This window comes from Penicillium bovifimosum (assembly GCF_028826915.1).
Source record: "Penicillium bovifimosum strain IBT 22155 chromosome Unknown utg000005l_segment0_segment0, whole genome shotgun sequence".
Lineage (NCBI taxonomy): Eukaryota > Fungi > Ascomycota > Eurotiomycetes > Eurotiales > Aspergillaceae > Penicillium > Penicillium bovifimosum.
In genome coordinates, this window is record NW_026622714.1 from 6272362 (window position 1) to 6295407 (window position 23046).

General features: G+C 49.6%; 8 protein-coding genes across 8 annotated transcripts; 3 read left to right on the forward strand and 5 right to left on the reverse strand.

The window, feature by feature from the left end:
- Nucleotides 1-239: 239 nt before the first annotated feature.
- On the reverse strand, nt 240-1895 carry N7515_007611 (putative MFS transporter; the record flags this gene model as incomplete). The annotated part of the gene is made up of 4 exons (XM_056668355.1): nt 240-591; nt 645-1289; nt 1345-1606; nt 1688-1895. The coding sequence occupies 4 exons, from the start codon at nt 1893-1895 to the stop codon at nt 240-242; spliced, it is 1467 nt and encodes a 488-aa protein (XP_056521951.1).
- A 2015-nt stretch (nt 1896-3910) lies between these two features.
- On the forward strand, nt 3911-5573 carry N7515_007612 (CRAL-TRIO domain-containing protein; the record flags this gene model as incomplete). Its single annotated transcript, XM_056668356.1, has 4 exons — nt 3911-4657; nt 4713-4754; nt 4823-4922; nt 5035-5573. The coding sequence occupies 4 exons, from the start codon at nt 3911-3913 to the stop codon at nt 5571-5573; spliced, it is 1428 nt and encodes a 475-aa protein (XP_056521952.1).
- Nucleotides 5574-7369: 1796 nt separating this feature from the next.
- On the reverse strand, nt 7370-10114 carry N7515_007613 (uncharacterized protein; the record flags this gene model as incomplete). The annotated part of the gene is made up of 7 exons (XM_056668357.1): nt 7370-7731; nt 7817-7994; nt 8065-8384; nt 8445-9517; nt 9563-9601; nt 9662-9802; nt 9846-10114. 7 exons carry the CDS (start codon nt 10112-10114, stop codon nt 7370-7372), a joined length of 2382 nt encoding a protein of 793 aa, XP_056521953.1.
- A 2820-nt stretch (nt 10115-12934) lies between these two features.
- On the forward strand, nt 12935-15218 carry N7515_007614 (alpha-L-arabinofuranosidase A; the record flags this gene model as incomplete). Its single annotated transcript, XM_056668358.1, has 8 exons — nt 12935-13054; nt 13106-13555; nt 13608-13724; nt 13785-13974; nt 14029-14448; nt 14497-14651; nt 14702-14809; nt 14871-15218. The coding sequence occupies 8 exons, from the start codon at nt 12935-12937 to the stop codon at nt 15216-15218; spliced, it is 1908 nt and encodes a 635-aa protein (XP_056521954.1).
- Nucleotides 15219-15562: 344 nt separating this feature from the next.
- Nucleotides 15563-15939, reverse strand: N7515_007615 (uncharacterized protein; the record flags this gene model as incomplete). Its single annotated transcript, XM_056668359.1, has 2 exons — nt 15563-15847; nt 15898-15939. 2 exons carry the CDS (start codon nt 15937-15939, stop codon nt 15563-15565), a joined length of 327 nt encoding a protein of 108 aa, XP_056521955.1.
- A 397-nt stretch (nt 15940-16336) lies between these two features.
- Nucleotides 16337-17325, forward strand: N7515_007616 (short chain dehydrogenase (AtsC); the record flags this gene model as incomplete). The annotated part of the gene is made up of 4 exons (XM_056668360.1): nt 16337-16418; nt 16549-16690; nt 16755-17071; nt 17135-17325. The coding sequence occupies 4 exons, from the start codon at nt 16337-16339 to the stop codon at nt 17323-17325; spliced, it is 732 nt and encodes a 243-aa protein (XP_056521956.1).
- Nucleotides 17326-17646: 321 nt separating this feature from the next.
- On the reverse strand, nt 17647-19584 carry N7515_007617 (Transcription factor; the record flags this gene model as incomplete). The annotated part of the gene is made up of 3 exons (XM_056668361.1): nt 17647-18252; nt 18313-18570; nt 18652-19584. 3 exons carry the CDS (start codon nt 19582-19584, stop codon nt 17647-17649), a joined length of 1797 nt encoding a protein of 598 aa, XP_056521957.1.
- A 2881-nt stretch (nt 19585-22465) lies between these two features.
- N7515_007618 (uncharacterized protein) lies at nt 22466-22801 on the reverse strand (the record flags this gene model as incomplete). Its single annotated transcript, XM_056668362.1, has 1 exon — nt 22466-22801. The coding sequence occupies one exon, from the start codon at nt 22799-22801 to the stop codon at nt 22466-22468; it is 336 nt and encodes a 111-aa protein (XP_056521958.1).
- Nucleotides 22802-23046: the final 245 nt, after the last annotated feature.

Below are 23046 nucleotides of genomic sequence, written 5' to 3' on the forward strand. Positions count from 1 at the left end.
GGAATATGAACCGGCTTTATTCTCTCCAACTGCCCAGATGATTTTTGATTTTCCAGACGTCATCGCATCGATCGATCGGGGGCTTTTGGATATGACGTCACCTGAATGACGGGAAACCCCACTCCAGCCCTGACCCGCCTAAAATTAGCCACTACCGGGACGTAATGCACGTTGACGTATGTAGATCATGTCTACTCTGTACATGGTGACTTCTAAAGTCATCGTGATCATTAACACAATCAATAAAACCACCGGAAGTTCTCACAGGCCGGCCCGTCCTGAAGTAATTCCGTAGGAATATCCCTTGCCTTGACGTGAACTCCCTGCAGTCGGTCTCTCTTCGTGTTGTCGGCCATCATCCAAGCCCCGAGCGAGAGTGTCAAGATTATGCCGACTGCCCCAAATGCCGCCGTGGTGATCAAAGCTGGAAAGTACTTCGGTGCATCCTGCGTCCGGAATATATTAGAGCTGACCACCCCCATCAAGTTGGCTAATGGGACAGCAATGCTTGTCAAAACCACTCGGCGTCCTTCGTTAGCAGTATTGTTATTATACCAAGCATCTAGCAATACAGAAGGAGCAGAGGTGCCCCTAAGGTAGGCAGTTAGTAGGGGGATGCCATGAGATAAATAGAAGATACTGACCAGGTCATCAGGAAGGAAGCGAAATAGGCAAGAGCTAGATCCTCCTGGACGTCGATGGTCGCGTAAATCACAAATCCCACAAACGTGAACAAGAATCCAAGGGCAATGAATGGAAATCTCCATCTCGTCCAGTCACTGCCAAAGGCCAGGATGAGAAGAACGGCGGCCCCTGAGATGTTGGGGGCGACAGTGTATAGGTTAGTCTTGACAGTGCTATATCCCAGACGCTGAATAATGACTGGAAGGAACAGCTGGACAGACTGCAATGGAACGCCGAGGCAAACCTGGATGGCCAGGACTACCCAGCTGGTCCCATGCTTAAACACACGAAATGCATCCCGGATATCGAGTTTCTCATTGACCACGGAAGAACTATCAATTTGCAGTCGAAGATATGCGAGCTCCTTCTCCTGAGGAGTAAGAAACGCTGCCTCTGAGGCCGACCGAGGCAGGTACCAAAGTGCGAAGAGTGCAAAGATGACGGTTCCACCGCCCTCGATCAGAAAGAGATATCGCCACGGAGCCAATGGACCCGAATTGATGCGAAAAATTCCAAAGGCCAAGAGACCAGAGAAGGCAGAGGCAATGGTTTGAGCGGCATAGAAAATGGCCAATCGGCGAGCCAACTCACCGCGACGATAGAACCTGGGTTTAAATTAGCTTCGCTTATATTTTCGAGATGGCGGGGTATAGGTATTACGTCGTTTGGTAGTAGATCACTAACGGGAAAAATGCACTTTCCGCCATGCCTAAGAACCACCTGATAGCGAGAAGACCACCGAAGTTGAACACGGCAACGACCAGAATGGTACAGATTCCGAAGGCAAGCATCATTCCAGGAAGCACAATGTTTGGCCCATACCTCTTTCCCAAAAGGCCTAGGAAAGGTGCAGTCAAGACATAGGGAATGAAGAAGATGCTGAGGAGCAGGTTGTACTGATTGCCCTTCAATGAAAGTGTCTCTGCAATTGCACGTTGCGTCAAAATCACTCTGCCCTATTCACAAGTTCCACAAGTTCCACTAGTGGGGGTGGGGGGAATACCTTCGAGTCCTGCAGTCTTTGCGTTGCCCAAATTGGACTTATCTAAGCTGTTAAAGAGGTACATGATTGCCAACACCGGAAGTAGACGAAGGTCAAACTTCCAGACCAAAGCACGCTCCGCTTGAGGATCGATGTCTACACTTGCGATAGTGGTCGTAACATGTTGTTTTGGGGCCCGCTGCCCTGACTCGACTTCTGCGTTCGACATGGCCAAAATTCACGGATTGCTTTAATTAGGTTACATACAAGGGCGGGGATTACTACTGCTTATATGAGAAAAAACCCCAGCTCGCCTTTCGTAGAGTCGCTAGTCTTCGTATACGCGGCACACCAAAGATAACCGAAAGATAAGCAATTCCTGGACCGCAGGAAATTGGCCCATCTCTCGATTTTCTCCTAGTTTATTTTCCTCTCTGCCAATCAGATCCTCTCAACTGTTGCTAGTGGGACTACACTCCCCGCTAGTCGGTTAAATTGATACCGAACCTGGATGAATTCATGAAATGTAGATATTTTGATAATGAAATGAGAAAAGAAGAGAGAGTGGGAAAGATCCTGAACAAGTCCTCCTCACATCGGGCCTCTTCTGGTCTTAATAATCACATGTTGGGCACCTAGGCAGGCTTTGCCCTGCCCTCCCGTCACCATACGGAGTACGCGGCGTAGATAATACCTGTAATAAGGTTCTGAGATGCTAAGAATGGCAAGTCTTGGCAGATAAGCGTGTGCCAATCAGACCCCGTCGATATTGCGCTCGGGGGATTTCCAGTGGAGTCAGGCCCAGTCCTTTCCCCCTATCTGACACTCCGTTCCTGATGCGATCTCGGCTTCGACAAAAAGCTTGAAAAGTTGTGGGTAAGGCCTATGACAAACATCTCCAGGGCTCGACGGTTGAAGTGAAATGCTATTTGAACATGAGTCCTGTGATAGACATGCTGGCTCCATGACCTAAGTAGTAATGACTGGATCACACTTCCTCGTCGCTGTTCACCAAAGATACGAGAGTATTAGATGGCGATGAATATTTGGGACGTACTGTGTAGAAGGCATGGCTTATGGCCTGGAGAGATATCTAGACGGTAGACCCCATTCTAATGGAAGATGTTTCAAATGGCAATCAAACCCCTCATGATCGACATTCACACCCACTATCACACCGATGTATTCTAGTATGACCCCGCGCTTGGTAGCCACAGGTCATATCGCAAATTTCCATTTGTGCAAGATCGTCGTTTTGGAACCCGGACCCCAGGGTGAACCACTGACCCCAGACGCATACTACAGCCTAGTGTCCGCTCGGCGCCTGGGAATCGCTATTTAACGTTTGACTGTGACAGGCTCATAATGCAGACGTTGTCCATTCCCATCGATGTACATCGCATTTTTACCCTTTCTGATCCAACTCGGTCACGAATCATGATGAATCAAACCTGGGATAGGAGGAAGTGATCGGCAGAGGTCCGAGAAATACGCACGGTCATGCACACGAGAGGGGTATCCAAATATCTTCATGGCTTTAGGACAGGACTAGTTTCCCAAACTGTTTGGTGAGCACCTAGTTGGGGGATCAGTGGATCTACCTTAAAATACCTCAGGAACGTGTTCAAGTCAAAAATATAGATACTATGGATATACTCCGTGCAATGCCCGTCCTACAAAGACGTTCATGAACAATGGAAGCCCATATGGTAAGAGTTAACACTTGCCATTCTGAAATAACTAGCGGGAGGAACTCTTAGCCTTAACCTATCAGTTGATAGTCTCGTTGAACATCTAAAAGTCGTGAGGCGCCACCAAACCTCCAGCGGTTCCCACATGGGCTGGGAAAAACGTGCGACCGAGGACCCGAGGCTTTCTGCTTGCATGCACACCTAAACTTCAGGGGGAACTGGTGGGATATCTGGCCCGTTACTTGTCAATTCACTGTGAGTGACATGATGATCGACATTTACTCCGGCCCTAAGAAAGGGGCCCGCATTGACCATTCCCCAATATTTCCCCAATATTTCGCTAAGACCGAGGCAGGGTCCGGGGAATGCGAATGAGGGGCTTTCACACTGTGCATGAAGATCACCATAGGGAGCAATATTTATAACTTCTGCCCCGCGATTCTCTTTTAACTACTGTGTTGGCACCGTGAATCTCATCTTCTCTTGTGTCTATCTCCAAATCCAACAACTTTTCCCCTTAACAATTTTCACCAAAGTGTCCCTGATTGTAGTCATGGCTGCCAACGGACCAAAGCCTGGCTACCTGGGCAATCTCAACAAGGACCAGGAGGCAAGCTTACAGAAGCTGTGGTCTGTTCTCATCAAGGCAGGCGAGTCCTCCTTGAGCAATGAACCATCGAATGAGCCTGCCAGCCCGGCTCCAGTACAAAAACGACGCTCGCTTCTGGGTCGCGCACAGAGCAATGTCTCCGGGACCATCGCCGCATCCACTACGCCTTACCAACAACATATTCTGAAATACCTTGGGGAGATGGGCGCAGGTGCCCCAGAATGCGACGCCGTCAAGAAGCTCCTCTCCCAGCTCTCAGGGGCTGAGTTGCAGACGGGAGTGCTGGACTTCATGAAACATGAACACCCTGATTCCCTGCTCCTGCGCTACCTCCGTGCTCGCAAATGGGATGTGCCCAAGGCCTTTGCCATGATGATCAATACCGTTGTTTGGCGAGTCAAGGAGGCAAAGGTTGATGAAGATGTCATGGCAAAGGGAGAACTTCATGCCCTCCAGCAGATTGAAAACAAATCTAGCCCAAGCGAACAGAAAGCCGGAATTGACTTCTTGTCGCAGATGCGCATGGGCAAGAGTTACGTGCATGGTGTTGATCGGACCGGTCGTCCTGTGGCGGTGATAAGGGCCCGCCGGCATCAACCAGGGGCCCAGACTGACGAGTCCCTCGAACGATACGTCGTCCATGCGATTGAAACAATACGCATGGTATTGGTGCCTCCCGTTGAGACAGCAGTGAGTATCTTGCCAGGCCGAGGCTATGTTATAACGCGTGGTTGACTCGTGATAGGCTATTGTATTCGACCTGACGGGCTTCGCGTTGTCCAATATGGTATGTGGCTCACTCTTCCGCACAGCAGGCTAGTTTCCTTTTCTTTGGTTGACAATCCCATGTTATAGGAATATCCGGTCGTTAAGTTCATTCTGAAATCTTTCGAAGCCTACTATCCCGAAACGTTGGGTGTCATGATTTTCCACAATGCCCCGTGGGTGTTCTCAGGTGAGTTCGTCCTATCTTGTGCCGTCGCCAGAGCCACGCTCGGCGTATCAGTCCCTGTTTTATTCATATATTCCACAACTCTGTTGATTGACTAACGATGCAATCTATCTAGGCATTTGGAGACTGATACGAGGCTGGATGGTGCCTGAGATTGCAGCCAAGGTTCAATTCACCAATAATGTGGACGACCTCGACAAGTTAATTGCTCGGGACCAGATTGTGGAAGAAGTGGGTGGCGATGAGAAGTGGACATATGAATTTGTGGAGCCTCGTCCCGACGAGAACCCAAAGATGAACGATACAGTGACTCGGGATGCGCTGAAAGCCGAGCGTCGGTCCATTGGCGATGAATTCTTGGCTGCCACTGCAGCTTGGATTGATGCTGCTAAAGCGAACGACCCAACCAAACTCCAGTCCAGCGAAAGCGAAAGGGCCTATCTGGCTGAGCGACTACGCGTCAACTACTGGAAATTGGATCCCTATACTCGTGCTCGTTCTCAGTTAGATCGGGAAGGGGTCATTCAGGCTGGTGGCAAGATCGACTTCTATCCAAAAGAAGTGCCCGCAGAGAGCCAGGTCGAGGAGGTTAAGTCATTGGATGTGCATCACCTAGAACAGGTTAGCCAGAGCGAGGCTCAGACCGTTTTTTAGATCCTGATGAATCACGGATGTTACGTATCACTGGTTAGGTTTTATTTCAATTGCATAAGGTACTTCATTCTACTTTCATCATTTACCATCACTACAGTAACCTGGTGTTGTAGATTCACGATTTCATTGTGTCGTGAACAGAACTCATGCAGCTGTTGTGACTGGCTATTCACCAACACCGTTTCCACTCACGTTTCCTGTACGCTCATTGGTGGGTTACCTCTTGACTCAGTCTTGGACTCTTCCATGGCTCAGTTTTCACTCAGTTTTGACTTAATGGTTGCTTTCATTGACCGGTTAGGGGCAGTTCTGCCGTCTACACCATCAACCAAATCTATCATGCCTGTACTGTGGCACGCTCATTCGCACGGTGGCGTGACAGCCTAGAACCGGGGCTGTGAAAGAATGGATACAACAGCGAAACCGGGCTGTGTACTGACACCGAGGATAGCAGAATTAGATGTCCAATCTAGAAGACCAATCTGAATGAGAATAATGATGCTGATTCTGACTATCTAACGAAAGAGGATTCAGGGGTTTGTGTGCCGACATCCCTCGGAGGAGAGTTGATCCGATGAGGGTGGAGCACAAACGTCAAGGGCACCAGATGGCACCCTCCATTCCTGAATCCTGACATGGTGCTTCTCGACCAGTGGCTTTCTGCCGTCGTTGCGCTGCTTCGATCTCTGCGTCTGGCCGTAACTAACTCTCTCTGTGTTCGTTGCTTACATGATAATGGTGTCGGCGGTACATCATGAGTACCATGGACGCTTTCGGTACTGTGTGAGCCCCTATTTTAGTGTGTAAGAGGAAGGCGCGGCCGCGCGTTGCCCAACATGTGAGAATCCTCCCACTCAGCTGATATCTAGCCAAGACAGCCGTCTTTCTGCTGCGACCTCTGTGACATCAAGCTTGGCCCCATCACGGATCCCCGAACCTCCATCGAACTAGGTACCGCCGGTGTCACCTCAACCCCAGCCGAAGCGTGTTCATTACTGTCTCTGAAGCCCCATTTGTAAGCAATATCCCATCCGATCTTTGCCTTCGTTATCGTAAATCTCTTCGGCATTATCCACCACCTCGCCAAGTTCATTTCGCGTGAAGGATAGCTGCTGAATGGAGACCCCTAGACCTCGGTCATATGGATATCGATCGTCCATACTGCGGTACTTTGTTTTGGCCGATTGATGTTTATTATACCGTCAAGGATGAGGCCTTTTGAAAATCATGTTGCAAGCGTGGTAGTATACCTCCGCGTCCTTTGCCGGAGCCGCCCCGGATGATACGGCATTGGTTCACTGCCAGTTCCCAAAGCAAGCACGCATGTTCATGGACTATTCCTGCAGCTTAGCTCTGCTATGGCGTATACCTCTACTGGAGGGAAACAAGATGACCGCCGAAGTGAACCTGAAAGGCTGTAGCTGTTCCAGCTCCAGGGTGCTATGTACGGACGAGTTGTACCCTGTTCCCTCTACCTCTCGCGGTCATTTACGGCTCACATCAACCTGGGGAGTTGATATAGGCACCATCTGTTTTACTAGTTAGTTAATTAGTAAATTGTGTGGTGCCTATATCAATTCCCGTCAACCTGGAGGCAAGCGCTCATGATAGAGGCCCTTCACCTGGACAGGAACGATAATGCCGCCATTCTTTCTCTCGGCGTTTCCTGAACGAATATATACATAGCAAGGAAACATTGTGGAACATGTTGAAAAGAATACTACATGTATAGGTCAACACCATCGAAGTAACGGAATCTTCATGTTCAGCAATTGGCTCTCGTGGTCCGGATGAATCTACCATTCCAAATTCTGCCCATTACTCGGCTCCTCAAGCATTCCAATTAGCGGCTCTTGGCTTGAGCTCGAGCTATTCGTAGTCATCTCCTCCCACAGATCCCTACCCAGCAGTTTATAGCCTTCCACAGCTCCCTGTCTCGCAATGAGCTCTCGTTCAATGTTGCCTAGTTTAACCGCAAATTGCTTCCCATTAACAACAACAATCTGCCTCACAACGTCGACATGTATCGCATCTCCGTCAGCAAGCGCTTCATAGAATGCATTATCCGTAATAGTGAATCCCAATAGACCGAGGGTTCTCATGTTCCGGTTGAAGATGAAGGCAAAAGAACGAGCGATCACTGCCTCGATTCCAACACCTAGTTGAGATAGTGCAAATCGTCAGTCTATCCATTGGGGTTGTTGATGATTTCTTTTGCTCGAAGGTTTCCGCACAGGGCTTACCTTTCAGGGCTAAAACGGCAGCTTCTCTGCTAGATCCACAACCAAATGCGTGATCGGATACGACAACCCGTTGTCCGCCCCTTACCCTCCCCCGGAAGTCAGGGCGTGTATATTCGAGAACATGACGTCCAAAGTCTTCGTCTGTCACGCAGCTTGTCAATGACGGCCCTGGCGCAAGCTGTGGTGATTTGGTGTTAGCTAAATGTTATGATCGAGGCACGGAATGGGTAGTGAAAAATAGGTCTCACCGCATCAGTATCAATAAACCCTCCAAGTCTCACAATCTTGCTGTTGATGACAGGTAGTGCAGGCCGAGGGGTATCCTCTGGAGCCGGGTCTTTCAATTCGTGGCCCATGAGAGAAGCGACACTTTGTTTGCTTTTGTGTAATATAGGAAAAGTAGGCTCCATGTAAGAAACGTCAGAGAGCAACGCATTAGAGCTTCTGTCCTTATATATTTGCAGAAACTCGTAGTCCAAATCCTGCATAAATGGTCTCGGGTCGGTCACTGACATGCAGAAGCTAGATGCCGCACACACAACAGCGGAAGACAAATGACCAAGCGATCCTATGATTTCATCAACTTCGGCACTTCCTCAAAGTCATAATAGGAAGGTAAGTTACCTACCTCTGCCCATACGATTCTGGAAATTGCGATTCTGCGAACTGAGCCAGGTCTCTCCTTCCCCCGCTCGGTCAACAGATAGACCAAGGCAATACGAACAACCAGGGGGTCCTCTGGTAAAGCCCGCTTGTGCATAGATTCCCAAGAGGCCTAAGGATTCGAGTTTGGCGACTATGGGCAACGAGCCTGGCACGTAATGGCGCTTGCCTGGGACAATTCTTAGGCCTTGGTTCAATCCGACCTTCAGCACAAGAGCCCCTAGCACGAGCTCCTCCTCCGTCGTTGTGCACGCTCCAATGAACACGCCATCCAGTGGCATCCCGATTCGTTGTGTTACCGGCACAACATTATCTGGGCTGGGATAGAGGGCGATTGTCGGTTCGACTACCGACAAATCGACGACATATTTTCCGGCATAATAAGCATCATCATCGGGTCTAAAGTAGATTGAATGCTTTCTATAACGCCTTGATCTTCTCCTGGAGATAAATTCCATCGTCACACAGTCAGGTATGAATATCCCCGAGATTGCGCCAAACTCGGTGGCCATGTTACACACCGTGAAGCGTGCATCGCAGGACAAATATTTGGCACCCTCTCCACCGAACTCGACGATTCGGTCTGTCGCGACCGTGTTTCTCTTTAGTTCCTTCAAGATATGAAGGATCACCTCTTTGCCAGTGATTCCGGGGGCTGGCCGTCCGTGAAACTCCACCAGGATGGACTCAGGTACCTTGAACCAAGTCTCTCCCAAGATGAGCCCCATCAGGACGTCAACGCCGCCGAGTCCAATTGCAAGGCAACCGACAGCACCACCGGAGCAGGTGTGTGAGTCCGCACCGATGACTAGCATGCCTGGTTCCGCACGCTCTCGGACAAACTCAGTGTGCATAATAGTATAGTTCAAGCCTTGGTACTCGGTCATCTTGAATTCCGATTTCGTTTTCTCAGCTCGGTCGATTAAGTCACGCATGCTGCTTGTTTTAGCTGCAGCAGGGTGCACAACGTGGTCCGCTGCAAGCCAAAACCGATCGTTTCGCCATATACCGGGTGAACGTAGGTCGTTTTCATAAACCCTGGACATTGTCTGTTATCGTAATGTCAGCTAACACAATGCACACGCATTGATCTCCACCTCGTACGAACCGCCCATGAGAGCTCTGACGAAAGAACCCAGTCCAGCCCCACGCGAATGACGTCGCCCACTCGCAGCTCCTCACTTGTTGATGTTCTTCCGATAAAATGTTGTGCCAGTATCTTTTGTGCGAGTGTCATCGGTCCCCTGCCGCTGAGGCGTGTTGAGGAGGTTGTCAGAAAGTCTCGCGAACGATTTTCCGACTCCAATGATAGTAGCAATGCTTCTACTATGAACGCAGAATTTGAGTAGTCTACGTCTGTTCGCACGGTTGATCCACGTTCAACATGCTGATGCCCAATCCCCCAAATTGCTTGTTGGAAGTAATCCTTTCCAGGGCTTCTTTTAGAGCTGTTGCCTCTGCATGTTTCTGGCCATCTTCGAGGCTGGCGGCGATTGAAGATAATATGTGTGGGATGCCTTGACGACCGTCGTGAGCAATATGCTGCAGCGAAGAAGGATTGATACCGCGCTCCCGCTGCAGCAATTTGACGATGTGCGACTCGAAATCATGTTGCTCGGGTCGTTGGGTTTCCATGTTGGTGCCGCTTTTGTCGACTCGGGGCGATAGCGAAGAATTGGTCTAGTTGTGGTCGCCATTTGCCTCTGAGAGATATATGAGCCCTTCATGTCGCACTGGGTTTGAGCATTGGAAAGTGTGTTCCACAGAATGCAACGGGGATCGACGAGGAGGGGCAAAAGGACCCAGTCAGCTAGGTAATCCAGCATCCCGTTATATAAGCGTCCTCATCGCGGGTATCAAAATTCTCGAACAAAAAGCAACAACCTATGGTCTGGTCTTGACAATCTGCCCAGGTGGAGCCGAGGTCATCACATCAAGCTTTTCGCCAGTGCCATGGCCTTCATATCAAGCGCGGCTTCACAGGCACGGAACTGAATAGCTTTGGGATTGACTCTACCCGCGATCGCCATAGCTCGTCATACCATGTGCCGGCGTGGGAACGACTGGCTTCGGGTAATAAGAGCGGCAGTCTCATGACAGTTCTTTTGCGCGATGGGCTCATTTTCATCAAAAGGTCTCGCAATTTGATGATTAGATAAAGCTTTGCCAGTTTCATCTAGTTAACTAACTACCATGTAGTTATTTGGTAATATCCATTGGACAGTGAGGCTGGCTAGTTTTTTAGTTGATGGATGTGTCCCCACGGATGATATTGACTACTTTGCGAAAGGAGCGCTGCTTCGTGATGACTCGTATGCAGGGTATATAGAATATGAAAGCTGTGCCCAGATTAAAACTGTTGCGGTGAATCTCCGGTTTCTTGCAGTGTGACTGTGTGGTCTCGCGGTCACGACCTGTGGACCGTGGTGATGTCGATCATCTGAAAAAAGATTAGTTGTCTTCCTATCTGATAGGCCCGCGTGAGCCAAGTAACTACCGCTAGCTCTGAATCTCAATGGACGTTCATAGGTATGGTGACAAGAGCACGTAATCCCGCGTTGGGCAGCGACGGCAGCCTCTTGAGGTGATAAAGTCTCAACAAGTCTCAATTCACAGCAAGTCCACTGTCTTGGCGACAGCTTATCATGTGATCTATGTACGACCGTTTGATAGACCGCCCACATTTCATGCCGGCAATAAAGAGTAGGGAGTACCCGGCATAATAACTCCCCACCGCCTGTGCGGCGGGTACCTAGTAGGCTGTTGCCAGATTCCCTTTCAACCTTAATATTATCTCGGCTAGGGGCCCAAGTTGGGGTGCTCCAGACCAGAAAGTGATACAGACACACAGTCCTTGAGTTCTTGATTTTTCGCAGCGTCTGCCGCCCGCATAGGCTAGACTTTTGTGAGAATATTATGACATGACATTGACAGGAGGCACCTGGGCTGGGGGCAGGGATCTGGATTCACAGTCAAGATCGAATCAGCTTCCAAGCTATGAAGCCACCCAGAAGCCAGACCCAGCCAAGGGAAGTATTCACCTCGACCTTTAGGTAGCATTAGGATGCTTATCAAGGACGGGGCCTACTTCATCGAGCATAGTAGGTGCTCACTCGATGCAATGTACCGGCTCTACTACTGCTGGAACAACTACTTCACAAAATCCCGTCAGATAGTCAACGACTTGGCAATTGGTGAGGCTGGAATCTGAATATGTGAGCAACACATTCGTTGTTATCTCCGGCGCACTGCGCCTGCTCGTTGACTGGGGCAATTTCGGCCGCTGTCGATTATCAGCACGTCACTGCTGCCCTCGGCTTCCTAAACACTGCTGGTACAATTGGCAGCTCCGCTGGGTAACTACACCATCATGTGCGGCGATTTTGACAGATACACTCGCCAAGGTTCTGGAACATTACCTCCTAGAATCGGCTATCTCAAAATTTGAGAACATTTTCGAAGATCACCATGCAGATTAGTTATTCGCGGGAAGCTCGGTGAGAGAGTAGTCACATTCAAGTGAGGCCATTACTGTACTTGCAAAATTCAACGCGAAGGCGCTCAGAGGTGGCCTCCTATCTCAGCCAGGGGCCCAGCCCAGGTTGTGAAGCGCTGGTTAGTGAATTCAATGTCATTGGAGTCCAATTAGGCGCATTGTTGTGGATTCAAGTGTATTGCTCTCCTTGCTTCCAAACAAAAGCACCTACTGCTGAGTGGGTGACGCGATCAGCGCCAGGGACGATGAAGTTCATAGTGTTCTCTGCAAGAGCCTGGGACAGTGGCCATATTATGTCGAACTGCAATGGGCATTTACAATGCTAGTCTTCTACTATCATTTCATCTCGCCAAGATTTATCCCGGACATATAAACCCCGGCGGAAAGTGGAAAGTGGAGGATCTGCAGAAAGCGGAGAAAGGGGCATTGAATTATCCGACAATCACAACTTACCACCCACATTCCCCAAGGCGTCCATTAGATGACAAGAGATCGATTCCCCTTTACAACCAAGCGTGTATGGACAAGGCATGGAAAGCTGCCGCAGGGTTGCATGACATCATTCAGAAGATGAAGTCAGCCTCGATTGTGCCGACGTTGTCCCGATGGTTACTTCAGGGATACTAGTACTCAAGTGATTTAGTGCATGCACTCCCCATGGAGTTTTGCCTAAATGGGGGTCCCATGCCAGGATTCCACCTCTTCTCCGCAGAACTAGTCTTGGATCAGCGGAAAGATCATCGCACCTTCCTGCACCTCGGATGTACTACCTCCAAGAGTCCCGGGTCAATTGCACCACAATGAGGAGCAAGACGAATTAACCGGCTAGTAGCTCTTCTATGCGCGTAAGAGCTCTGCATATAAATACCTGTACAGCTTGCCATCGAAACTAACGTGCATCATAAGGTACTGAATAGTTGGAACTGCCACTTGCGGGCCACACAGCTAAATACAGCAGAATGCTCCGAAAATACCTTCTTCTGCCGCTTTTGGCATCATATGGTGCAGCTGTCACTATATCGGTAGCAAAGTCAGGCGGCAATGTTACTACAAGTCTGCAATACGGCGCAATGGAAGAGGTATGCCGAGCCTCTTCCGAATGAGTGTATCACATCTAATCCAATGCCCAGGAAATCAACCACTGTGGTGAAGGAGGTCTTTACGCCGAGTTGATCCGCAACAGAGCCTTCCAAGGGAGCACAAAGTATCCCTCATCCCTCGATGCCTGGTCTGCGGTCGGACGCTCGTCGCTGTCTCTGCAAACCCTCGCTGATCCGCTCTCGACTGCCCTGCCGAATTCCGTCAATGTCAAGGGTACTGGTATAGTTGGGCTTGCCAATGAGGGCTTTTGGGGAATTGACGTTCGCCCTCAAAAGTATACCGGATCATTCTACGTGAAAGGCTCTTACACTGGCTCCTTCACAGCCTCTCTCCTATCATCCACTGGCGAAGTCCTGGCTACTACTAAGGTTGCTTCAAAAAGTGTTGCAAATGAGTGGGTGCAACATGAGTTTATCCTGACCCCGAAGAAGAAGGCTGCAGATTCCAATAATACCTTTTCATTGACTTTCGATGGCTCGGTAAGTTTCAACATTGAATCTGCTATGCGGCCAGGCTAATTTCCTTGGATAGAAGACATCAAGTGGCTCGCTAGACTTCAATCTGATCAGCCTATTTCCTCCCACGTGGAATGACCGCCCCAATGGCATGCGCAGGGATTTAATGCAAGCCTTGGCTGATCTAGGTCCTGTAAGTTCATCCCTGGTGGATCCCGATAAATTCTGAAGCTAAATCTAATCGAACACGCAGAAATTTCTCCGTTTCCCTGGAGGAAACAACCTCGAGGGTGATACTATTGAGGGCCGCTGGAAGTGGAATGAGACCATCGGACCACTCAAAGACCGTCCAGGCCGTGCAACCACATGGCAATATGGTGAAACCCTTGGATTAGGCCTGGTCGAGTATATGCAGTGGTGCGACGACCTTGGCATGGAGCCTAGTAAGTGCATCTCGTACCATTAAGTTATTAACGTGGCTGACATTTTCGACGTAGTTTTGGCGGTTTGGGCCGGACTTGCTTTGAACGGAGAAGTCGTCCCCGAAGCGGACCTCGATTTCTATGTTCAGGATGCTTTGAATGAGATCGAGTTCTTGACTGGATCCGTGGACACTGAGTACGGTGCACTGCGCGCCAAGATTGGACACCCAGATCCATGGAAGATCCGCTATGTCGAGGTCGGAAACGAGGATCATCTGAGTGATGGTTTGAGCTCGTACAGGGCGTATCGTTTCTCGGCGTTCTACAATGCTATCACGGCGAAGTATCCTGACATTCAAGTGCTTGCTTCCACCATCAATATGACCATCCCCGGAACTGCCGGTGGGGATTACCACCTGTATGATACCCCGGATAACATGGTCACCCAATTCGACATGTTCGATAATTTTTCACCGGACCATCCTATCTTGCTTGGTATGTCGCCTGATGGAAATGCAATGGTATACACTAACAGGTATCAAGGTGAGATTGCTGCTACCGAGCCCAACAATGCAGGCAATATCAACTGGGACGACACCCATTTCTCTATGTATCCTTGGTGGATTGGCACCATTGGCGAAGCTGTGTTCCTTCTGGGCGCAGAGCGCAACGCTGATAAGATCATCGGAACTACCTATGTGGGTTTACTAGGCACTCACCTTATCGGAAGATACTAATACATCAATAGGCTCCTTTCTTGATGAACTTGGATAGCTACCAGTGGTCCCCAACCTTACTGTCCTTCAACTCCAACCCTGATCAGACGGCTCGCTCAACCTCATGGCATCTGTACAGCGTAGGTTACTTCTAAACCTTGCCAGAGTGCGTTTCTCAATGCTAACTAACTGGGAATGCAGTTGTTTAACCATAACCACATGACCAACACCCTCCCAGCCACTTCCTCTGACGCCTTTGGTCCTCTATATTATGCAACGGGTGTTGATAATAAGACCAATTCGCACATATTCAAGGCGGCAGTATATAATAGCACAGCTGAAGTGCCAGTCTCGCTAACGTTTGAGGGTGTCGGTCGTGGAACCAAAGCCGACTTGACCATCTTGACGGCGCCGGATCCATTTGCTATGAACGAGGTTGGTGGCGCGAACATTGTCAATAGCAAAACTACTCAGATCAAAGCGGGCAAGAAGGGAGAGTTCTCTTTCAAATTGCCTAACTTGAGCATTGCGGTGCTTGCTACCCAATGAAGCATACCTGTTGTTTATGATGCTCATTGGCGTCTTGATAGCCATCCATATACATAGGTAGTAGTACTACAATGAGATACAGGCCTCAGTGCCTGCTTCGTGAAATGGAGGTTCGCTCTTCTGACTCATAGGTAGACGGCCCTTTAGCTTTTGTTCCATCTTCGTTCAACGACTACACAACTCCTGGTCTACGGAGCAACAGGACACCCAAGGCACGCACCTTCTAATTTTCCTTTTCGTCGTTTCTTCTTCGCGGGCTTTACTCTGAATGACGTTCATAGGTTTGGCTTTGTATTGAGCATTTTGCTCATCTTAGTAGGAAGACTGCTATCCGAAATGATAGCTCAGGACTGTCGCCTATAGTGAAGCAACTGATAAAGACTTTCACCTGAAGAATGAAAGACGATAGACATCTTCTTCTCCAAGTAAAGTATAGAAAAAGGCGATGAGGCCGTATCGGTAGCGGCTTGCTTCAAGCTAGCGTACTCGGTGAGGTCTGCATGGCGGATGTGGACATTAGGACGGCTGCCCAGCTCTGCCGCTATCTTCTTCTCCGTCGCAGCTCTGTCGCGGACCAAACCGACGACTAGGTTCTCCTGGTCCTCCGAGATCTGTTTGAGGAGCTCAAACTAGACCACGTTAGATAAAGACAGTGTGTCAGAGTAGAAGGCAGACTCACCCCAATTCCCCTGGACACTCCGGTGATAACGTAAACGGGCATATTCAAACGATTGACTATTCTTACTTGAATAGGCTGAGTTGTGTACGATGCAACAAGGGGCTAGTCTTCAGTGTTATAACTACATAGTTCGATTCATTTGATACGGTACCCCAATGGCTTCAGGTAATTAGTGCGTAGTTACACATTGGCCCCATAACTACAGTAGTTACAATGATACAAGGTGCTTATTAATGATGATTGCTTACCAACATAATCGGAAGCCGAAGCCCGAGGGCGACGTTCTTCGCGTTTCTTTCTTTCTTGGATTAATCTCGGCGTTTGTATCTCTCCGTTTTTATGTCGCCGAGCAGCCGGTGGTACCGGTGACGGTGGATACATGCAGGGATAGGGACTTGCTGCCTTGATTAGGTGACTCTTGAAGAAATATCGCATACCTATGGTAGCTCTGCGGCGGACAGCAGATCGATGGTCAACTTGTGGCTGGACCGGCATGTCAAACTATCAGGTCTGGGACTACAGTCTACAGACCCTTATAGACACTGACGAATGACGATTGCATCCGACAATCTTTGAGGGAGGAAAAGGGATTTGGGAGAAATTGCCATTGGTGACCGCCAACGTTGGTGGGTCACGTGCCCCACTTCCCAGTCATTGTCAAACGAGAGTACGGAGTTCGAGATAGTTTCATCAATCATGTTCTCGAGATCGTTGGCGATCGTGGCATTGGCTACCTAGTGGCCAACGCAGCTTACTTGCCCTTCTTGGACGCCTATGGACCCATTGGTGCATTGTAGGTCTACTTCCATCTGGCCATTGTACGCGTTGATCTGCAGTTAGCGCTAAGTGTCTAATAGGAGCGACAAGGCCGAGGAGGTCGATGCTGTGTTATCGGAGCTAATGCGGATCAATGTCGCTGGTAACATCCACCTCTTTCATGTCTTCCTTCCTCTTCTCGTAAAGGGCGAGATCAAGAAGGTTATTGCCATTTCGACCGGTCTGGCTGACCTCGACCTGACCAACGATTGCGAGATCGACATTGGGGCTTTATATGCATCCTCGAAGGCGGCTCTAAACGTCATCGTGGCTAAGTTCAATGCGCAATACAAGAAAGACGGTGTCCTCTTCCTGGCTATCAGCCCGGGCTTAGTGGATGTGGGCCACTACGCGGATGGTACGTATCCCATCATGTCTTCGAGATTGAAACATTTGGACGTTTTGTTAATGTATAACATAGCGACACCAGAAGAGCTCCAGGGCATGACGGGATTTGTAGGCAAGCTCGTAGCATATGCGCCTCACTTCAAGGGCCCAATCTCTCCGGAAGAGTCCGTCCGGCATCTCCGCTCCACCTGGGAGAAGGCCAGCATTGAGGGTGGGTTTGGTGGTGCGTTTGTTTCGCATTTTGGAAACAAGCAGTGGGTGTAAACCCGGGATGCAGCTCGCTGAATTAGACTATTTACATTCAATGATGCGCACCCAACAATGATATAGCTAGTTGAAATGTCGATAGACTCAATTCCAACCAAGTCAGTGGAATCGGCATGGAGGAGTCATAACCATCCCGTAAGTTTTTCATGACACTTCGAATCTGCATTGGATAATAATTGAAATACCTACAATCGCCTAGACAACTAATTGCAAGATATAGTTGTTATCGGGAGGTCGTGCTCAGTATCTCTAGGCTGTACATGATTTTGCAGTAAGGCCCAAAGCAATATCACATTATTCTGGTAAGATTATATTGTTTCAGGAAAGACCAGAGTCAAGTTCACCAATGTCGTACCACCCACAAAGATCATCAAGAAACGCCAACGAGGATAATATATCATTGTTGTTGCTTGATACCTCGAATTCGGACGCCACACTCCCCTGTCCCTCGCCACCGGATAGGCTTGGCACATCACTCGACCTGGTTCCACCGCTGTCACTCATAGCCTTAGACCCTAGTCCGAGTACATGACGGGCTACTGTTTGAATCTCCCACACGTTTCTCGCCGTCCTTGGCCATATCTCTCCCAATGCTTTCAGGCATCCAATAGTCATTCGGATCTGCTCTCTGGTGATTGATAAGTCTTTCCCCTCCAGTCGAAAGGCACAAGCAGCAAGCAATGCCAGGGTCCCTTCACTGATCATGCAGGTCGTAAATGGGGTGTGGTGAAAATTCAGGGCTGGTAAGGCTAGAAGTCTGATCTGTGCCTCTGCGGACTGGAGAACTCGGTTGGTGTGCACGTTCGCGAGATCTGGTGTTGGACTGTCGAGGGGTGGTTCGCGTGCACAGCTCGAGATACCCTCGGCACGACTGAACTTGAGATCTGACAACGGCCGGTGTAAGCCAATGGCGGCACTAAGAGCCTGTGGTCAGCGGCGTCTCATAGAAGTCAGTCAAAGAAGGATAAGGTAGTAGACTCACACATGTATCAGTAGGTGCGCCTGAAACATCAACTCATCAATCTCCCCGGTCTTGTCCATGACTTGCTTGTGCGTCTTTGGTAGTAGAAGTAGCCACCCATTCAGGGCCGAGTCCGCTGCTTGAATCATCCGCTCCGAGTTGTCCTTCTTCGTGGCCTTTGGCACTGTGGATATTGCCAAGGCTGCACATCGTACGGCACCGACTAAATAAGCGAACGATGAGAACCCGATATCATCAGAAGCAAATTCACGGCTGTCAAACTGATCTAATGTTTTGGGATCTGGAATATCCTGCGTCCGGTCAGCCATCCACTTTGCCCTCGAGACGGTGCACGCACATACCCCAGACTCGTATTCCGACTCTTCGCAGGGCAAGTCAACCGTAGCCGCAATAGCAGAGGCCTTGAAATTCATAGTACCCAAGGTCCCTGCATAATATGCGTCCACTATGTAAAGCATCCACCACGTCCGCCTCCAGCATTCCTGCAAAACGAGATCACCGGCCCCATATTTCGATGAAAAGTCCTGCTCAAACATCTTACACTCAGTGGCTAGCCAGATAGCAGAGTCCACTTGTGATTTAGCGTCGGTTTTGCGTTCAAACCAGAACAGTGCTATGGAGTATAGAAGTCGACACTGGACCATAACAGGATCTGTTGAGAGTAATTGTGAAAAGCTAGCCTTTATGTGATCTTCTAGCGCGATGGGCCATCCTCGTGCAGTATATATGTACCCAACAAGTCGCATGACTGCGGCGAGCGGTCGGAAGCTGGGTTGTCGGCTCGGATCTTGAAAAAGACGCGTGAAGTGTTTCCGCGGCAGTAGAAATGGATGAAATTTGTGGAAGTTGTTATAGTAAGCGTCGATCAACGAATCATTCTGAATATCGGTGATATCAAGTTGATGTTCTGGTGACAAAGTCAGGTCTGAGGTCTCAACGCCTGGGTTGGGACGTTGAAGCTGGCTGAAGCAATCAGGAAGCTCTCCCCCAGCGACCTCCTGGCACACCTGACCAACGGCTGCCCTCTGCGGGCTTGGCGTAGTCACTGCAACTGCATTTCCTGCAGTGCCGACTCTTTTGCGTCGTTCTTCTAGTGCTATGCGGCTTAGCCCACCTCGGCGCGATCGAGCATATTGGCATGGCTGGCCAAGCTCGGCGCAGCGAGTGCATGATGGTTGTTTGCCGTCGCATTTCACGTGACGTGATCGGCAGGGCAAACATGCCAATGGCGAACGTGTCGCTCTGTGGTAAACTGGAGTGCTCGTGGAAGTCATGCTAGTTGAGAAAGTGAAAGTCAGGAAAGCCGTTCGAAGTTCGCAATGCACCTACGTAGGAGGTGCGAGTTACGAAGCGGGGATCCGGGTACTCGGGATTCCGGGAACCCGCACGAAGTTACGAACGTAACATGATCGACGACATGTGGCAGTCCACCGGAGGCGGTGAGTCACCTCAGGCTACCCGCTGAGTACCATGACCCCTCTCACAATCGCCATGATTATTGAGGTAGCCTCGAGGTACTATCTTTATGATTTTCATGAACAGATATCTCAATACAGATCTGTACATATGCTAGCGGCATTTGCAACTTGCTACGTGCTTAATTTCCGGTAAATTGGCGCAGGGCCCTAGCGATAAGCACACTTTTTCCGGGCAATGCTACTCCGTACTCTCCCCCCACAATGCCGTCGATCTCAGGATCAACCCGGTGGATTGCCGGGCAGCGCTCATTGGCCATTAAATAATTTAAAGTTATCGTAATCAGACATCAGCCACAGTGCCACACTTTGTTGACAAGATTCATCATCTCAGGCATCAGTGCCTCCGGGAAAGTCGTAATGCCACCAGGTTGTACCTTGATGAATTTTGGAGCACTTGACACTGAGACTCAGACACTTGCGGGCGAACGGGCGAACGGATGCCATGGATTATATGCTGCAACAGAGAAGAGTAATTTTCCAAGGCTGCGCAAATCATAGTTCGAGGGCAACTGCCAACCACTTCGTGCGGCGTGCCTTAGGTAGTCCGCGCCCCGAATTCCATGATCCCCGAAATCCCGGTTTAAAGTGCGATCATCGACTTGGGTTACAAATTGACCGAAGCCATCTCATCAATTTTCCCTCCTCGGCGTGAATACCAAGCGAACAAATTCAAAGGAAGATCCTTGACTTCAACTACATGGCTTCGGACTCTCAATCGAAGACTTAGGTTTGATGCCAACAGTGTCTGTTGTATATCTACTAATTAAATCTTTCAGGCCCCGACCCCGAGAGGAAGTCAAAGTACTCTATGATTACGAGCTCACGAATGCACCCGGGAAGTCCATAATTGCCTTCGCTTTGGAGTATCCACCTGATGGATTCACCCCTCCGCATAGGCATGGCGGAGCCACTGTTGTTGCCTTCGTGACTCAAGGAACGATACTAAGTGGGGTGAATAGTAACCCACCTCGGGTGTATCAAGCTGGGGAAAGTTCTATGGAGATACCTGGCTGCCACCACACCGTTTCGGAGAACAGCAGCCAAACTGAGAATGCTAAGATGATCGCTGTGTTTGTTGTAGATACTGAAGTAGTGAAGCAGGAGGGGTACGCGGGGCTTACAGTGCTCGATGATGAGTGAGCTTAGTTATGTCGTACCACCATTTTCTACCATAATCTTCCATTGGAAAATAGAAATTCAAATCCCACTGTACTGCCCGATCCAATGAGCCAGTGAGCTTCATAAGTCAATGACCGTCAGCCACAGGTCTGAACCCCGGATCGCCGAAATCATTGATCACCTCCGAAAAATGGGCAAGCTATTCATACCCCAATTTTTCTACCCGAGAGGTGTCCTAGGAGACCTATGATAGGTTTGACATTTGAGGTAGACCAGACGGGCATATGTCCAACTTTTGCAAGCTGGCGAGTTCACATTATTCTCTCTCATGATAGAGCCAAAGCCTATTTGCGTAAGTTGAAAGACTACAGATGGCCCCCGTAGAAGCGGCTAATGGGGACTTTACATACATACATGGACGCCTAGGAATATGCAAAGCTTTGATTCTGTAACTCATCCGACCACTTGAGCTAGCTCTCCAAACAACCTATCGGAATCCAAAGTAACAGGATCAGCTAATCTAAGAGCTTCTTGAATATCGTCCGGCGGATATATCAACTTTTGGTTGATATAGCATTTCACTCGCTTCGCTAAATCTCCCGAAAGCTTGATGCCGTCCCTGTTCCAGCCACTGGCAACCAGCGCACCCCAGGACCCGAGATCAAGGCAGCAGTTGTATTCAGCCTGCGAGTATTCCATGAGAGGCTTACCCAAGAGCACAGCTGCGGCACTGTAGCCTGATACACGACCGAGTTGATTTGCGTGCTGACAGCTCATTAAAGCGTACTGGCTGTGACCGTCGGCAATCGCACAGGCGGCATCACCTGTGGCAAAGACATCGCTTGCAGACGAGACGCGAAGATATTGATCAACATAGAGACGCGCCAAAGAATCCTTCCTGCCCGGGATTTGCGCTGTCAGGGCCGTGGCCCTCACTCCAGCAGTCCAGATCGCTGTCTTTGTTTCGATGCGCTCTCCGGTTGCCAGAGTTACCCCCTCTGAATCAACGTGTTACGAGACTCCCAGGCGCAACCCGCTAATGCGGGGGAGGGGATACTGATAACCAACCAACTTGGATCAGTCAGCAGGAGTGACGTTACGAAGGACCTCCGTGGCGATACGAAGGACCGACTCGTCACGTGACCAATCCTATCCCACGATAGGGTTACAAGGAGAGGACTCATCAACTGATAGGATCGGATCCTAGCACCCGATGAGTCCCGGTCTCATCACACGATAGGGAGGACTGGATATATAAGGACACTCATTCACCGTCATGTATTTAGTTCTTCGCGATCAATCATACATTGTTACTTGGTTACTACCTATTGGACTTTGCACTCTACGGTTCACCCTTAAGACAACCCAACCTACAAGTAGGGGAGCTCATCTTGTGGTAACACTTGGTGACTGACTTACTTGGCGCGCACTACTGGCACATCCTGCAAGATACTCAACAGGACCCGAGTCCGTGTAAGGCTTAGCACAGCAACGGTACGGTTGCGAGATACTCTTGGGATTCGAAGTGGAACTAGGCGAGTACAACCCGGAAGCAGCTCTACTCACAGTGACCAGCAGGCACCGCGTAACAAGCGGATGAAGGATCATCTTCGTTGAGACGGTCGGCAACCGCTTGGTCGTGATCCAACATCCGACCACCACGATCTTTCAAGAATTGTTGATGTTTTTGCAGACGAAGCACCTTCGCCATCGCTTCGTTCATTTTTTGAGAATGTTGAAGAAATTGTTTTTGAGCCTCTTCGAGCTCTTGGGCCAGCCTCTTCTCTTCACGCTGGAGATCCTCCCACTCTTTGTCGGAATGGAAACTACGCTCGCAGACCTGACCACGGCGGGCGCAAGTCGAACACTTCCTGCTGTTGGCGTACGAGCTCATGATGCAAGGTTTCCCCCGAACAAAGAAGATGTGGGAGAACCAGATTGCTCAATCCTGTTGGCCAAACGGTTATTGTCAGCGTACTTATCACGTTTGGGCTTGTGTTACGCGGTGCCTGCTGGTCACTGTGAGTTAGGATAACTTCGGGTTATACTTGCCTGATCCTATCTGCGGATTCCAAGAGTATCTCTCAATCGTACCGTTGCTTCGCGAAGCCTTACTGCGGGATAGATCCTGTTGAGTGT